Raw genomic sequence first — 17,549 nt, forward strand, 5'->3', positions numbered from 1 at the left:
AATTTTTCGAAGGAGATGGACATACAGGTCTGGGAAGCATGGAGGGTCCTGGGCGAGCTGGATCCAGAGGGGATCACACCAGGATGCATCATGATTGAGATACCAAAGGTGAAAGATAAAGAGAGAGTCCTGGGGGCAGCAAAGGAGAGGCAGAGAGTTGCCTACAGGTGGGTGCCTATAGGACTATCAGCTGATTTCTCAGAGGACACTTTGCAGGCAGGAAGGGACTGGCAAGCAGTATTCAATGTGATGAAAGGCAACCTGCAACCAGGACTACTCTATCCAGCAATGCTATCATTTGGAATGGAAGGGCAGATGAAGTGCTTCCCAGACAAGGTAAAGCTAAAGGAGTTCATCATCACCAAGCCATTATTATATGAAATGTCAAAGGGACTTACTTAAGAAAAAGAAGATCAAAACTATGAACACTAAAATGACAACAAACTCACAGCTATCAACAACTGAACCTAAAAAATAAAAAAAATCCAACTAAGCAAATCAGAATAGGAACAGAATCATAGGTATGGGGATCATTTGAAGGGTTATCAGCTGGGAGGGTGGAGAATGAGAAATGGGGAACTGGTGCAGTGATTAAGAAGCATAATCGGTTGGTACAAAATAGACAGGGGGAAGTTAAGAATAATATAGGAAAGGGTGAAGACAAAGAACTTACATGCATGACCCATGGACATGAACTAAGGGGGGTGGGATTGCTGGAGGGAAGGGGGGTACTGGGCAGAAGGGAGCAAAGGGGAAAAAAATTAGAACTACTGTAACAACATAATTAATAAAATATACTTAAAAAAAAGAAAAGAAAAGAATAGCAGGATCCTAAATAATGATGGCTGACATTCATTGGATACATGGCATGTACCGGACTAACTACTATAAGCACTGGACTTATATCTTCTCAGTTTTCCCAAACCACTGTAAGGTCAGTATTTTACTATCCCTGTTTCATAAATGAGCAAATTGAGGTCAAAGTGGTTACACCACCTGCCCGGGGTAATTTAAGAATTTTTCCAAACTAAAAATAATTTAGAGATGAAATGGTGCCCATGACCACTTCAAGCTCTAAAAAAAAAAAAAAAAAAAGCAGGGACCAGGCCTATCTTTTTCACTATTCTGTCTTCGGAACCTGAACACTACTGAGCGTGTAGACCTCTGTGTGCTGGAGGAACAGAACTGTGTGCTGAGTGGAGACTGGACTAAGATCAGTTTTCCCCATACCTGCTGTGTATCAGGCGTCTATGGAATGCTTTGCTCCTCCCACTAGCCTGTGACAATGTCTGGGCTAGAGGTCTTCTTCATCTCCCAGCCTGCACCCTGCACAATCCTGGCCCATCAAAAGGCTTAGTTGATGATTTGAGTCCTTTCCTCCATCACAGAGCAATCTCCCAGTACAGCTGAAGTTTTTCCGTCCTATACATTGCACAAAATCTGTTATTTAAAAACTCCAGCCCTAACTGGTGTGGCTTGGTTGGATGTTGTCCTGCAAAGCAAAACGTTGTCAGTTCGATTCCCAGTCAGAGCACATGCCTGTGTTGTGGGTTTGGTCCCTGGTCAGGGTGCATATGGGAGACAACTGATGAACGTTTTTCTCACATTTCAATGTGTCTTTCCCTCTCTTTCGCCCTCCCTTCCCTCTCTCTAAAAATAAATTTAAAAAATATTTTTAAAAAATTCCAGTGGCACACATTTTGATGTAATCATAAAGGAAACTAACATACAGCATTTTTACATGTCCCTTATATGCCAGGTGTGGCTTGTGGAACTTCCCATGTGTTAAGTAGTTGTTTAGTAATAAAGCATCTACAACAATTCTACAAAACAGGAGTTTTTAAAAAATTATCATCCCATTTTACAGAGGAGGAGATCAAGTGTTATGAGCTGAGTGGCGTCTTCCCCAAACTTATATGTTGTAGTCCTGAGCTCCAGGACCTCAGAATGGGACTATTTAGAGGTTGGGCCGAGAGTGGTTACAAGGTAAAAAGAGGTCATCAGGATGGGCACTAATCCAATATGACTGGTGTCCTTATATGAAGGGATTAGGACACAGATATGCACAGAAGGAAGACCATGTGAGGACACAAGGCGAAGATAGCGTCTATGAGCCGAGAGACGCTTCAGAAGGAACCAGCCCTGCTGACACCTTGATCTTAGTCTTCTAACCTCCAGAACTGTGAGGAAATCCATTCCCGTGGTTGAAGCCATCCAGGCTGTAATACAGCAGCCCTAGCGAACAAATACACCAAGGCACGCAGTAACTTGCCTAAGCCTGCCTGGCCAGAAAATATAACTCAGAATTTGAACCCAGGGAGTCTGCTTCTAGAACCTCTCTGGTTTGTGAGAATGAAAATATTTTTTCTCTGTGCTGTCCACTCGAAATATGGCTACTGTAAGTAAGGAACTGAAATTTTAATTTAATTTACATTAAAATTCAATTAAAAAGAAGTAGCCATAGGTTGCTGATGGCTACCATGTTGGATATAGTCTTTTACTGTTGCTAAGTACATCACTTAAATGTTTTGCAGAATCTTCTAGAAACCTCCCTTGTGTGCTCAAAAAAATAAAAACAAAAAACAAAACAAAACAAAACATGCCCCTGCCTTCGTTCCTCATCCCTGCTGTATTTTAGAGGAAACTGCCTAACTCTCCAGACTCCTGCGGCCTGGGCAGGGCAGGGATGCTGGAGTTCTGCTCCAAACACGGGTGTTAGCCAACCAAATGCCAAGCAGCACAAACACTGAGTGACATTTTCAGAACTATTAATATTTCATCAGAAGTGATCACTGTTTCTTTAAATACACTATTTTAAAAGGTTTTCTACATTCTTAACTATAATTTTATTCAGTCTAGGTCCTTGGAATTTTCCCCACAGGAACACATCTTCAATTTTATAATGAAAATCAAAGGGGAATGAAGCTCGGATTTCAAAATTTAGTCAACATTTTCAGGAACTTAGGCTGCCTGTGGAGAGCAAGATTGTGTATGGGGCACTTAGCGTATGCCCAGCACTTTCTACACAGTATACGTACTATTAATTTATCCAACACATATTTATTGGGTACCTACTAAGTGCCGTAAGTGTGATCTTTATAATTATTAACACCATTTTATAGAAAAAAATGTCTTCTTATCCTCTGTTTCCTCTTGAATGTTGCCTCCTCCAAGAGGCCTGCCTGGACCACCACCTAAAGCTGCCGCTGTTCCTCTTCCCATGGCCTCGCCTAGCTGGTGAGTTGCCATCAGAGCCCTTACCGCACTTGAAATTCCTGTTTATTTACTTGCTTTGCAAGTTTGTGCTCTCTCTCCCTGCCCTAGAACACAGGCTCCACACGAGCAGGGTTTGCTTCGCCTTCAGGCTCCCTCAGTGTCCAGCAGCAACACCCTGCACAGGAGAAGGGCCCAGCCAATACTTGAGAAATGAATGAATGAGGATGGGAGAAGTGAAGAAAGTTGTGAGGGTCACCCAGGCAGGAAGGGCAGTGCCAGGATTCAACCCTTCATCTGTAAGCCACCATCTGCTCTGTTCACATCTCTGCCTCTTGCTCTTCCTTCACTGGGGAAATACTGAAGGCACCACCACCGGCTCCCGGGAGCCAAAGCTCCCGGGCAGAAGGAAGTGCTATGTCAGTTCTGAGTTTAAGAAGCCCCTTGAATGAGGGGAGGAGCCCACTGAGCAGCCAACAGGGAACGGCGTTTCTCACTGTACCTCAGACCCTGACCCCCAGTCGCACCGGCTCGGCTCAGCGCCCACCGAGCCCTGGGCCCCCTGAGGTCCCTGAACCCAGCGCAGGAGGGGAATGGTCATCTCAGTGGCTGAGAGCCCGGGCGCAGGGGCTGGGTTTGAATACCAGCTCCTGTCTTCCTAGTGGGCCTTGGGCACACCCCTTTATGAGTTTGATCCTCAGTTTCCTCAAATGTAGAATGATTTTAAAGAATGGTACTAACTTCATGAGCTTGTATTAATTGAATATGACGACACAGAATGCCCAGTGCTTGGCATACAGTGAGCGCCCAATAAAAATGGCAGCTAGGGGTAAAATGAGACGATGGATCGAGATGGATCCAGGGAAAGGGCCCCTGGCAGGCGCTGAGGCTTGTGCAGAGCGGCAGGGTAGGCAGGGGGGCGGCACCCTGGACTTAGAATTGGGGAAAGCTCTCCGGGGGCCCAACCCCACCCCCATCCCACTGGAGAGCCTGGGACAACGAACCGAGTGCCCCGCGCACCCAGCCGTTGCTTGTGACACTCACAGAGGAATTCCAGTGCTAGACCGGAAGGGTGCGGGACCCACCGCTCGCAAGACAGCTACCTTTTAAGGAGTGGGGACCCTTCCTGGGACGGTTCCTGGGGCGGGCTGTGGGCGCTGTACACTCGGACGCTTTCTTGCCAGGTGCTGGAGAGGGGCCGGGAGCAGGGCGTGGGGCGAGCACAGCGGGGCTGGGCCGGCGGCGAGGGGTAGGGCCGTTGGCCCTCGGGGTGCGCGCAGGTCCCTGGGCAGGCCCGTGTGAGAGCCCAACAGCGGGCTCCTGCCCTCGAGGGGCCTAGCACAGTCTCTGGCGCTCCTCCAGTCTTCTTCAAGGTTGAGCGGGTGAGAATGGGCTGAGCCCGGGGCACTAGAGGGTGTCACAGGTGTGTGGCCACGGGGAAGGGCCAGGGGTTGTGGGGAGAGCCAGCCCTCCCCCTCCAGATGTTCCCAGATGTCATTCTGCGCACCTAGGCACCTGGTTCCTGAACTCGGGGGGATTCCAAGGTTACTAAGCTACTCCTTTTTGTTGACTTTTAAATATTTCCTTCTCAGGGAGAGGGGGAGGGGGGCAAAAGTCAGAAAAGAGCAAATAAAAACAAATCAAAAGAAGCTCCCCCTCCCTCAAAGGAAGCTGACCTCCATCCACCCATTAATTGCACACAAACCAGAGGCCTCTGAGCACCCTCTCATTGCTAGAGCAACAGCCAGACAGAAGGGAACTGCTTCTGTCCATCCTCGTCTGCCTCTCTGGTGAATGAAGGGTGATGGTGGATGGTCCCCTTGTCTCCGAACCGTGGGTGGACAAGGGGGCTTCCTGAAAGAGAAGAGGATGATGGCCAGTGGAAATGGGTTTCCTTCATCCTCGGCCCTGGTGGCCAAGCGCCCCTCAGCCCTGGGCCCATTCCCCAGATACATCTGGATCCACCATGATACACCCCAAGACAGTCTAGACAAGACCTGCCATGAAATCTGGAAGAGAGTCCAACGCCTGCCCGAGGCCTTGCAGCCCCCGGCCCTGAAGGAGCAGCTCTCTGCCCCTACGGCTGGGACTCGAAGAGACAATGGGCTCAGCTTCCAAGAAGAGTGAGTATCCCCCACCTCTGCATGGCCTGCACCAAGGGAGGAAGGAGGAGATGAGGTCACACCTTCTGGGTGAATGTCTGGCTCATTCTTCAGTCTGGTTAAACCCTAAAGACTGTATACTTTCCCTACCCCTCCTCCCCCATAGTCCTTTGTCCCATCTTTATAGGACAGTTAACTGGGATCCTGAAGTTAGCTGGCTGAAGGGTCAGGCCAGGGCTCTCTTTCTGCTGCCTCTTCACCAGCCCACCGAGGGGCTAGTCCTCATCCCAAAAGCCTAAACAACCAGATGCGAATCTGAGGACCTTGAAAAACCACCGTAACCAGGGCCGAGGGCCAGCTGCCCATGGCTTTCTCCAAAGACAGCTAGAGGATTCCTTCCCCCTCCCACCTCCAAAGGCTAGGCATTGGCCCAGATGAGTCTGGTGGTTTTAAACCACATCTGGAATTTCCTAATACAGGGAGCAGCTGTCCCATTCAGACTCCACAGAAACTGCTGCAGGAGCACGCATCAAAATATTTACTGGGAAGGCACTGACATATTCAGAGGACATAATAGAAAATTAAAGTGTGGGAAGATGGCTGGAAATAGCCCATTTCCTGATAGGAAATCCTGTGTCTGGGAAACACAGCTAAATATTTCTCCACCAGGGCAAAGTTGAGCAAATATTGTTGGGGATGGATATTCACAAGTAGCGGAAGTGGGGGCCTCCTTAGGAAACACAAGTAAATGTGCCGTGCTTATCAGTGCTACTGTTGAGCACCTGTTCAATGCTTTGCATCTTCAAAGTGGGCTGCAAACATTAATTAATCCTCCCAGAGCCCCAACGAGACAGGTATTAGTGTCCCCATTTTACAGATGGATTAAGTGTTAATAATGAAGTGCTAATTAAAGACTAAGTGATAATGAAGTGTCGCCCGTTCCAACACATGCTCCAGCTCAGTTCAGAGCTGCTCTGGAGCAAATATCAGCTGAGTCTGGTTTCAGGGATTTCTAGGCAAGAGCGGAGAAAAAAAGGCAGCGTTCAACTGCTACCCAGGTTTCTTCTGCCTGCTACCCCTTTCTGGCCTGCACACAAAGGTGGAGGGCACTTTGGCTGTCATTGCTTCCCCGGCCTTGCACTCAGCATGATATGGCTGGGACGGGAATGGCTTAACTATGGCCAAAATCTTTCTGTCCAGCCCTCCCATGGCATTGAGCTCCACTCCCCTGCCCGTTGCCATCTGCTCTGGGACAGGGTCTTGGCAGGGGACCCATAGGGCTGTGTTCAGGCTCTCAATGGCCAAGGAGCTGCTTGTCCACTTGGTGAACCAGGGTCAGTGGCAATTTCCGGTAGATGGCACCCTCTCTGCCAGGTCACACCTAGTTAATGGAGACAAATTCCATTTCCAGTCTGCACTTGGCCGAAAAGTGAGCTGCCCCACCTTTGGCCAGTTGCTTAATCCCATTTAGCCTTGATTTTTCTCATCTGCAAATTGTGGCTAATACGCCCTGCCTTGTCCATCTCAGAGTTGATAATAAGGATCAAATGTGATGGGAGGCAGGAGACTGAAAACTGCATTATACAAATGAGGCTCTCCTTAAATGTAATTCTTAGGATTGGGGTGTTTTTGTTGTTGTTGGCTTCAATCTGGGGTTTTCACATTTTGTTTCTAGACCCTGTGGTGCTGCAGGGGTCACCCTGGAGTCCCGGGGTCTGGTGGCTGGGGCCCAACCCCCCTTTAGCCAGAGCTGTTCTGCTTTAAGAGCTTTTACTTACTAGAGTTTTGAGTAAAGACTGCGTTTGAAAAAGGGTTCTGCTACTGAGAAAAGAGCTGGGAAACCACTGACTTAGGTGAATACGTGATATCATAATCTGGTAGATATCAACCAAGTAGAACACAGTGAGCTATTCTTGAAAGAAAGGCAGAGTCAGATAACTCTGGTTCCAGATCGCATTTCAGCTCTGTGCCAGCTGTGAGATTTGTCTAATTTATGTGAGCTTCAGTTTCCTCATCTGCCAAATAGAGATGATTACTATGCATTTCATAGGGTTGTTGGGATGATTAAATAGGATATTTAAACGTTCCTGGTAATAACTAGGATTTGCAAAAATTCTTCATAATGATGATGATGATAATTTCTTCAAACCCTGCAATTATTATACAGGGTGGGTACTATTTTAAATTCCCCCTCTTTTAATTTTTTTATTATGCAAGTTTTCAAACATATCAAATAGTATAGTAGATGTCTATGTGTCTGTCACTGAGTTTTCCAAATTTATGCCATTCTTGTTTCAGTTTCTCCCTTTCCTGTTTTGAAATGAAATCCTTTTACATATGAGGTGACAGGTTTGGGTGTGGGGGTTAATTCCTTTGCCCAAGGCCCTACAGTTAGGAAATGGTGGGGTTTCAGAAAACAAACCCAGGACCATCTTAGCCACTATGCAATAGTGTTGACTATCTCCCCCTAGAAACTGAGGCATCTTTTTGGATAGTTAGAATATTTGTCAGTCCCATATTCTGAATGATCACATGTGGATAACAGATTTCAAATCCAGGGAGCTGTCCAGTGTGTTTTAAGATGGCTTCAGGCCCACAGGAGCCCTCGCAGCTAATCTTTCTATTGCTTAATTTGTAGACCCGGTTTTGGCTGTTTCCTGCTAAGGGGCAGCTGGATAAGTCTGTTCTAGAACTCTTGAAAGCCAGACATCTCAAGTTTGAAAGGGATCTTGGAGGCCATCTTCTGCTGCTTGAGTCCCTCCTCAACACCCTTGCCCAGTGGTTATCCACTTTTACACTTTCTTAGGTGGGGAGCTCACCACTTTTTAAAGTAGTCCTTTCCTTTCTTATGAACCCTGACTGTCAAAAGACCACTTTCTTCTTGTACTGAAATCTGTCTCTCTCAGACTAATGCCCATTGATCTGGATTCTGCCCTTAGGGCTCCAAACCAAAGTCTATCCCTTATTTCTCTCAATAGCCCCTTAAATGTTAAAAGATAACAACACTATTTCTCTTCGGATTTCTGGTTTTCTACATGCTAAATTTCTCTGGTTTCCTGAGCTTTCTGTCACGTGCCAACTTGGTTAGTTTCCTGCCCCCACCACTGGTCATGTGGCAATGCAGCAACCAGAACCAGGTACAGAAATTCAGGTATGTTCCAATCTTTGCAGACGGGATCCTTCCTGTTAATATTCTACAATGGTGATTAATGCCGTGTTTGCTTTTCTCCCCAAGCCAACTTCACTCTGTGGGCACATTTTGAGTTTATTCACTCATTCATTCTACAAATATTAATTAAGCATCTACTATGTGCCTGGCACAGTGCTAAGAGCTAGTGGGAGAGAGCTGTGAACCAGATTGGGGGGGGGCACCTTCCTACTGCTTACATTCAAGTAGGGGAGAGAAAGAGAAAACATGTAAATAAAAGACTAGGATAACTTCAAATGTGAAAGGAACTGGTGTTCTAGTTGGAGAAAGCCAATAATAAACATACAAAAATAAAGCAGATAATTTCAGATAGCAACGAGTGCTCTGATAGAACTAAAACCATGTAAAGTACTAGGGAGAGCATCTTTAGGTAGGGTGGTCAGGAAAAGACTCTCTGAGAAGAGGTGGTGACTTGAGCCAAGACCTGGATACCCAGAAGGAACCAATCAGGTGAAGGTCTGGGAAAGGCTGTTCAGGCAGAAAAAAGAGCAACTGCAAAGGCCCTGCGGTGGGAGTGACTTAGAGAGGGACAGCGTGGCTGGGGTGTATTGAGTGATGGATGTGGGGCGAGGTGATATCAGAGGCAGGTAGGAGAGGTCTTAGAAAGCTTGAAAGATCACTGTTGGGAATTTATATTTGATTCTTTGGGTTATGGACACGCTTCAGAGGGTTGGGGGAAGGGAGTGTAATTTGATCAGATTCACTGATTTTTAAAGATCTCTCCAGCTGCTGCATGAAGAGGACTTGCAGGCATTTGAGGGAGGAAGTTGGGAGACCTCTAGGAAGATGCTATGATAGTCCAAGTGTGGCAGGTGGTGGTGCCTGGATCAGAGAGATTGCAGTGGGGATGGAAAAGTGGGGGACTCAGCATGTATTTTAAGACGAGGCAACAGATCTGCTGGTGGTTTGGGGCACCCACGTGGAGACATCAAGTCTGACGCGAGGTGATTGGACAGTGTTACCATTTATGGAGGAGAACAAACAGAGAAGTCGGCTATGGGGGTGGAATCAACAGTTCTGTCTAGTGTCAATTAAACTCCAGAACCGTGTTGAGTTATCTTTTAATTAGTCTTAAATTTGTGCTTTGAGAATTGTGACCAGTCACTTACTAACTAAAATTCCAGGGTTCCTTATTTATTCATTCCTCCTCATTACTACAACTGCGGCACCTCAGTCGGGGGCTTTTGATTTGCTGTTGCCTCCATTGTCCTGACTATGAAGTGGCATTTGTTCATTCTGTCATTTATACAATCACTCAACAAACACTCACAGCTGCCTTCTTGGTCCCAGGAACAAACCAATCCTTTGTGTTGCTGTTATTTAAACAATTGGATATATCCATTTTTTTTTCTGGAAAAGTTCCTTAGCATACATCATAACTTGTATTTATTATTATTATTTTTTAAAAGCTTGCAACCTGGTGATGGGGGTGATAAGGACAAGACTCACATTGGGAACTCAGACTGATGTCCTAGAGCAGAAACCAGCTCGGAAGACTTTGGGAGTTCAATGTTCTAGGCTCTTGTTTTCTCCCCTTGAAGGGTCAAACACTTATCTGAGAATCTGAAGAAAGCTTGTTCCTGAAACACATCCTCACTTTGTAAATGATTTCAGAGACTCCCTGAGCCCCAGGTTGGAATCCTTTTCTCCTGGATCCAACACTTAAGTGTCTTTTTCCCCTGAGCTTGCCCAGGGCTGAGACTCAACCTCTGCTGTTACCCCAATCACATTGACATCAATGCACCCCCATCCTGGTTGTCAAGTGAATTGGTGGATGCACTGGTGCTGGCAGACAGAGGTCCAGGGCCCTCTGACCCGACCCTACTCCAGTCTCTGCACACACCCTGTATTTGCCTTCCTGATGATCTTTGAATTCTGGTCTCCCTGCTCATCTTTCTTCTGCCATTGTTACATCTCATTTCACATGTCTGGTTCCTTTCCTTCCTGGATGTCCTTCTGCCTTCACCAGCTTCATCTTTCTGAAGCACATCAACAGAGTGGGTCAGTCGTCTTCCAGGGCCCCCTCATTGTATTCTGAACCCCTTGACCTGCTTTCATGAGGCTGAGTAGTTGTCCCTTCCTACATCTCTAGATGCACATCTTGCTGCTCTTCTCCACACTCTGTAACCAAGATGTGCTACCGGCAGGTGCCCATCTCCTTGCCTTTGCTCAGGTTATTCCAGTACCAGGAGTGCCTTTTGTCCATATCTCTGCCTATTGAAATTCTACTTGTCCTTAAAGAACAAGAATAAGTGTGTCATCCTCTGAATTTTTCACTACTCACCCCATGCAACATTTTTTCTTCCTCTCTCTTCCATGTTCATCCTTTCAATTTAAATAAATAACACTCCTTCTCTTTCCTAAGGGTTTGAAGGTGATGACAATATCAGCATCAGATAACAATAAAATAAGGAGATGGGGATTTGAATCCTAGCATAGTTCCTAGTTATAACCAAGTTACTCAAACTTTCTGTGCCCCATTTTCTTCATCTGAAAAATGGAAAGAATCATAGTGACCTCCTTAAAGAATTATTATGGAGGTTAATGAAATAAGGAATGTAAAGCTCATAGAGCACCTAGCATAAGATAAGGACTCCATGTTCATCATCACCATCAGCATCATCAGAATCATCATCATTGCATCACTATCACTATCATCAGTAGCAGCAGCATCACCATCAACATCAGCAGCAGCAACAGCAGCAGCATTACCACCATTATCAGTATCTTTGCCATTGGCATCATCCCCATCATCTTCATCACCATCGGCATCATCACCATCACCATCAGCAGTAGCATCACCACCATTATCACCATCGTTGTTGTTATTATCAAGGATAAAATGACAGGGATTAAATAATCAAGAATGGTACAGGGAGAGGAGATTTATATTCCAGAAAATCTAAGCTAAGGGAAACTACTCAGCTGAGGACAGCATTTTGCTTTAAGATTCTTGGCAGCTAAGGCAAAAAGGGAACATCAGAGTTGGTCTCCATAACTCATTATCTAATAAGAGAAAGCAGGTGAGCTCATCAGGAGAGACCAAGCAGAGGGGTCTTTACATGAGGATGAGGCGATGGAAGAGTCAGTTTAAAACCAGCTCTCCTGTTGACCATTGGCCAGAGGGGAAGATACACGTCCTGTTTGGTTTTGTTGGTGCATTTCTGGCATGGGATTTCTGATAAGGTGGTCACCTGGCACAGATTGTATCTGCTTTATGGCAACAATACTCCTCCCCCTCTTAAGAGCAAGGGCTGTGTCTTACTCATCTTTGTCTCCCCAGCACCCAGCTGAGTTCCTGGCATTTGATGACTATGCAGTGTATATGAATGAATGAGGAAATGAATGATGGATGAACCATAAAAGTGCCACTGCAAGGAGGCTGAGTGAGGCCCAGAGGTGGCCAGGATCCAAGCAAGAAGTCACGATCATCAGAGGAAGCATTGAATGACACAGGGACAGAATATCAATAAGCCAAGACATTGCAAGGTTTTCCCCCTCCTTCTGCCTTAAGCTGCAGGGAAGGGAGGTAACATTTTCTTGAGCACTTGATATGTGCCAGGCTCTGGATTTTAATTCTGTTTATCATTGTCTTAGCAGTAGATGGTTGATATTACTTCCCTTTTACAGATGAGGAAGCTGAGGCTCAGAGAAGTTAGGCAACTTGCCCAGAGTCATCCAGCTTAAATGAGGCAGAGCAGGACTAGGAACCTGGTGGGGCTTCAAGGACAGAGCTCTTTCCCAGCCATCAGGAGCCCTTTAGAATAGTCCTTCCCCTTCCGTGTCTGCTTAGCACTGGGAACCATGAGCCGTGAAGGGAAGATGAATCATGATTAACGTCCCCTGTCCCCCCTTTTAATTTAATTTTATGGTTTGGGGACTTGTGTTGCAGGTTGTGGGAGCCTGCAGAGACGGGCCACCAGTGGTTTGGTTTAATCCCCCTTTTAATATCTTTGTTGCAACATTCTTTCCAATTCAGCTCCCAAGTCACATTAAAAAATACCTCTTCCTTGGGGTAGGCCTTCTCTTATTAAACAGATTCAAATGAAAAGTTTTAAAGATAATTTGAACAATAAGAATCACTCTGTAGCTCCCAGCCGAAGCTCCTTTATTGCTGTATTTATTCCTCAGATTTTCTTGTCTCATTCCCCAGCTCATTCCCCAGCTCACGGAATCCCTCATACAAATCCTGGGCCCAGCTCAGGTCTGAGCTCTGTTTTCTAATCTTCTTCTTTCCCCTCCAGGCACTGGAGGGTCAGGGAGGAGGCGAGGTGGGAGGTGCCTCACTTCTACCTGCCAATCAGAGAGGAGTTGGAAAGTGGAGGGCAATTTGCATCGGGTTTGGTGCCTTCCTGTAAAGCATTTGCATCTAAACCTTATTAGTTGGGGGCAGAGGATGGAGGACAGATATACTTGCTCCCTGTTCTGGACCAGCTGAACTGCCATTGCCCCGAGGGTGCCCAGGAATGTGCATTGGAAACAAGCTCTGCAGGTGACTTTCGGGCGTGAGTACAGAAAGTTCTCTCATGAAACCTCAGGCTTAAAAGGGACACAGCTTTGAGAAGGAGGTGCTCCAAAGGAGAGCATGCAGCAAGGAGACTGACCTTTACTGAATTCTAAGTGTTTGCCAGGGACATTGTAAAAATGACTCTACTCTCTGTAAAGGCCCTCACTAAGAAATGGGATGAACGCAAAGTCCAGGCTCAGCCTTTGGGCAGCTAAGGGATTTCAGTGTTACCTCCTTTAACCCCACCACACCCTGGGTGGTGTCACCATCCCCGCGAGGCTTCAGAACCTTCCCCGTCTTTCCACCCCCAGCTGGCAGGGCCCTGGGCTGTGAGGGGTCAGTGGGGCTCCAAGCCCACAGCCCAACTTGGCTCTCCCAGGCCTCACAGTCTCTCAGTCGGAGCTGCTAACATTTGCATAGCGCTGTTACAGTTTACCAAGTGCTTTCACATCCATCAGCTCACTTAATCCTCACTGGAGCCGGGAGCGTGGAGGAGGAGCAGCGGGCAGAGTGAAGACTCTCTGCCCAGCCCCCAGCCCCCGTGAGAGAGGGCCCAGCAGACAGAGCTCCGTGGGTTTCCGGGTACCTTTGGGACACAAGTGTGGGGGCCCTAGGATGGCAACTAAATCTGCAGCTTCTCTCAACTGCCCCCTCCACCCTCCAAATGAAAAAATTTGGCCCAGGCCCCTCAGGTTGTTAGAGGTGAAGTCTATCTTTTCCCTGGTTCCTTCTCTTCCTGCTGGTTTTTTACAAGACTGTGGTGGTGGTGGTAGTGGGGGTGTGTGTGTGCATGTGAATGCACAGGATGTATATGTGTGGGTGTAGGGGGTGTGAACATGGTTGTGCTGTGTGTGCATGTGTACTCATGTCTGTGGTATATGTGTATAGCATGTGTGTGTGCATGGCTTGCTGTGTGTATATGCACATGGGTTGGTATTTGTACATGATGGCTGTATGTGTGCACATAGTTGCTGTGTGTATGGCTGTAGTGTGTGTGTACACATGGTTATGCTGTGTGTGTGTGGTATATGTTCATGAGTATAGTGTGTGTATACATGGCTGTGCTGTGTGTGTGCATGGGTTGGTGTACGTGCACTCCTGTGCTGTGCGTGCATGGGTGTGGTGTGTGTATGGGGAGGGGGACCCAGGGTAGTTCCTTGAGTCCTGGATCTGGAGGAGAGGTAAGATGGAGGAAGACACAAGGTAGCTTTGACAGAGATGGCTGTATCCCTTCCCTCTACAAGGGGCAGGGGCCACCCTGGGTGCTGTGACATATGGGGAATGTCCGTCAGCCAGATCCAGTGAGGGTGGAGGCCCACTGGAGGCTGGTGCCAAAACTCCTGCCTCCACGATGAAAGCCGTTCCTTGTCTGAGGCCCTTGAGTACCCCCTTGCTACCCCTACTCACTACCACAGCTCCTCCAAGTCCCTGAGTTGGACACACACGCACCCACCAAGCCCTGCCTTCGGCTACCTCATCCTTCTAGTTGCTGGCTGGCTCCTGGCCTTTGGCCGTCCCGCAACTGAGACTCAGAGAAGGGAAGTGAATTGAGGTCACCCCATCAGAAAGGACAGAACTGAGGTTTGAATGCAGGTCTCCTGGAAGCCAAGGTCTTACCCTTTCTCCCACTTCTGTTCTGGGAAGTGTAAGGTAGTGGCTAAGAGTAGAGATGTGGAGCCATGTGGACTTGGTTCCCAGTCCTGCTCCAGCACTTACTCTCTTAGGTGAACTTGAATTCATTGTTCAATTCCCGAACCTTAGTCTCCTCTTCTAAATTGGGGATAAAGATGTTTACCTATTCCTCAAGGTTTTTGCGGAGTCAAGTGCCAACTATATAATACCTGGCACCCAGCAGACAGAGCACAGGTCCTGGCTCAGGTTCAGGCCCCTCCTACCACTCCTCTGGACAGCTCCCTGGAAGAAGCCAGACCCTGACACTTTCCTGCTGAAATCTCTCCAATGGATTTCCTGCTCCTTTAGAATAAAATTGTGTAGCCTCACTCTAAGACCTGGCAGGTTCTGGCTCCTACCACCTCTAACCTCACCTCCTGTGACCTCCCCACCCTCCAATGAATGTACCCCATCCACTTGAGCATGGTCACACCAATGCACCAAGCTCTTGTTTACCACGTGATCGTCACACATACTGTTCCCTATGTCTGGAAAGCTCTTCCTTGCTCTCTTTACCTGGCTAAATGCCCATTACCCATTAGGCCCCAGCAGAAAGGACATTTCCTCAGGCAGCCCTTTTCTGCTCTCCTGTCTTAGGTGTGCACCCTTGGTCTTCTCACACACAGCACTTCACGTTGGTTTTCAGAGCAGAGGAGCCTAGTGGTTAAGAGAGTGGCATCTGAGCAAGCCTGCCCCTGTTCACCACTTTGTCCCTTCTTAGTTCAGTGACCTTGGGAAAATTCCCTAACTCTTCTGTTTCTTGGCTTCTTCGTTTTTAAAACTGGGATCATTGTATCTCTCTGTATCAGTTAGCTTTTGATATTTAACAGACCACCCCAAAGCTTAGTGGCTCAAAACAACAACTGTTTACTTAGCTCACCTTTCTGTCTTCAGAGGTCTGGGCTGGGTTCAGCCAGGTGGTTCTTCTGGTGGGAGCCGGGCTTGGCTGGGCATGGGTGGTACTCACCCAGCGTCTGCAGGGCAGTTGGGTCTGGCCAACTGCTGGGGTTTGCCTCTGTGGGATGTGTCATTCTTCAGTGGGCTCTCCAGGGCTTGTTTGCCTGGAGGTGACTGAATCCCAAAGGAAACAAGAGGCCGAGCCCTAATGCCCAAGCACTTTACGTTATTACATGAATCGAGATGAGTAGAAATTACCAAAGAACCTGGATACAGGATACCAAAGGTGTGATAAAATAGGGCCATTCATGTCATCCGACTACCACAGTGCCCCATGGGGGCTCTTGTGGGGGTTAAAATGAGGGTTTTGCATAGAAGATGTTTAGCAGTATCTGGCTGGTTAGTTAGTGGTCCAGAAATGCTAACCCTTCTTCCTGTTTTGTGAACTAGGACCTGGCAAAGCTTGCTTAAGCTTTGGCCTCCATTAACGGGTGGGGATCTGAATCCCTTTCTGCCTCCCTCCAGAGACTCAGTTCGTAGCCAGTATACCTGGCTGTTCTACCCATGCAGACACGTAGGGAAGTCAGAATCTCATCCACAGTCAGAAGGTCAGTCTGTGGTGGACCGCTATCCAGGCCCAGGTCTATGCGGGACCCGGAGCCTGGCCCACGCTCCACTCCTCAAACAGCCACGTTGCCTGGGTGCCCAGTTTGTGGATGGTCTGAAATGCCATGGCGAGAAGAAAATATTTGTTTTGATGTCCTCTTCCAGCACTAACAATTTTCTGCTTGCATTTTTTGTTGTTGTTGTTTGGTTTGGCTCAGATGAATAGCAGTTTTCATCTTTGCTCTGTGTTATCCTGTACACAGAACTGCTGTTGGGGAGCTAACAGCATGCTTGCTTAGTCATTATTCTGGGAAGGGGTGCCAGTCAGTCAATAGCCTTTATTTTTATATAACTCTGTACACTGCAAATGCAGAAAATAACGAACAGCATCCACATACAGAGCCTCCCTCAGACACCTATCATTTCTGGAGGTGGGCAAAGCTCAGGTGCTGGTGGCAGCCGGAGCCATGGCACCAATTCTGACTCCTGCTTCCTTTGTCAGCACTCAGGAGCTGGGTTAACCTTCCTGAGTGATTTACTGTGATAGTCTGTGGAAGATTTCATGGTTTTTACCAACTCAAAGAAGAAAGGAAATAGCACAGGAGAAGTGCCAACACTGGCAAAACTTCTTAGGAAGAGAGGAAAAAAGATTCCAGAAATGCAGGCAAGCAGACTTGATGTTGAACCCAGCAACGTTTTAAGAAGAATGAAAAATCTTTTTGTGAGCTCCAAGGTGGTTGCTAAGAAGTGGGTTGTGTGTTGGATCTGCCAGGGGCCTGCCTGGTGGAGGTTGGGAGCTCTTAGGACTGGACTGAGCAGGGTAGTTAGTGAACAGATCCCAGGGATGCTGAGCCAGAAGGGAGGACAGGAAGTGGAATCAAAGCCAGACAGGTTGCAACCCATGCAAGGAGCTTTGGCAACAGAGCTCTTGATCTGAAGAGCTCCAAAAAATAAACAAGTTGTAAAGATAAGTTCATGAGCAAGTTCATACATTTATTTATTTAACAAATACTGAGCTGAAAAATGAATGTACACATTTTGTACACATTTCGAGGGCCAGCCATAGTGACAGCATCTACCAGGTTTGCTGGACTTCCATGCACTTTGATTTTCTGGATCTTATGGTTGTTTCTGGTTTTGGGGTGGTTGTGTTCCTTCTTGGTTGTGGAGGGAGACGCCGCATGTCTGTCTGTGCCTCCATCTTGGCCAGAAGTCCTCCTAGTGAATATTTTAATTGAATTATTATATTCTTCAATTCCTGAAGTTCTGTTTTTTAAGATATTTTCATTTTGTTCACGCATCATTTTCCTGATTTTCCTTAGTTGTCTGTTTTCTCTCGAAGTTC

The 17,549-nt window shown here is 47.1% G+C and overlaps 1 protein-coding gene across 1 annotated transcript in view; it reads left to right on the forward strand.

The window, feature by feature from the left end:
• The first annotated feature begins 5,007 nt into the window (after positions 1-5,007).
• The window catches only part of CUNH1orf94 (chromosome unknown C1orf94 homolog), a 44,628-nt gene continuing 32,086 nt past the window's right edge, over positions 5,008-17,549 (forward strand). The window contains exon 1 of the mRNA XM_090271539.1: positions 5,008-5,336. Within this exon, the coding sequence (XP_090127665.1) occupies positions 5,008-5,336 (329 nt within the window). The remainder of the gene's footprint in view (positions 5,337-17,549) is intronic.

Source organism: Furipterus horrens, unplaced genomic scaffold (genome assembly GCF_987537825.1).
Source record: "Furipterus horrens unplaced genomic scaffold, mFurHor1.1.pri manual_scaffold_3, whole genome shotgun sequence".
NCBI lineage: Eukaryota > Metazoa > Chordata > Mammalia > Chiroptera > Furipteridae > Furipterus > Furipterus horrens.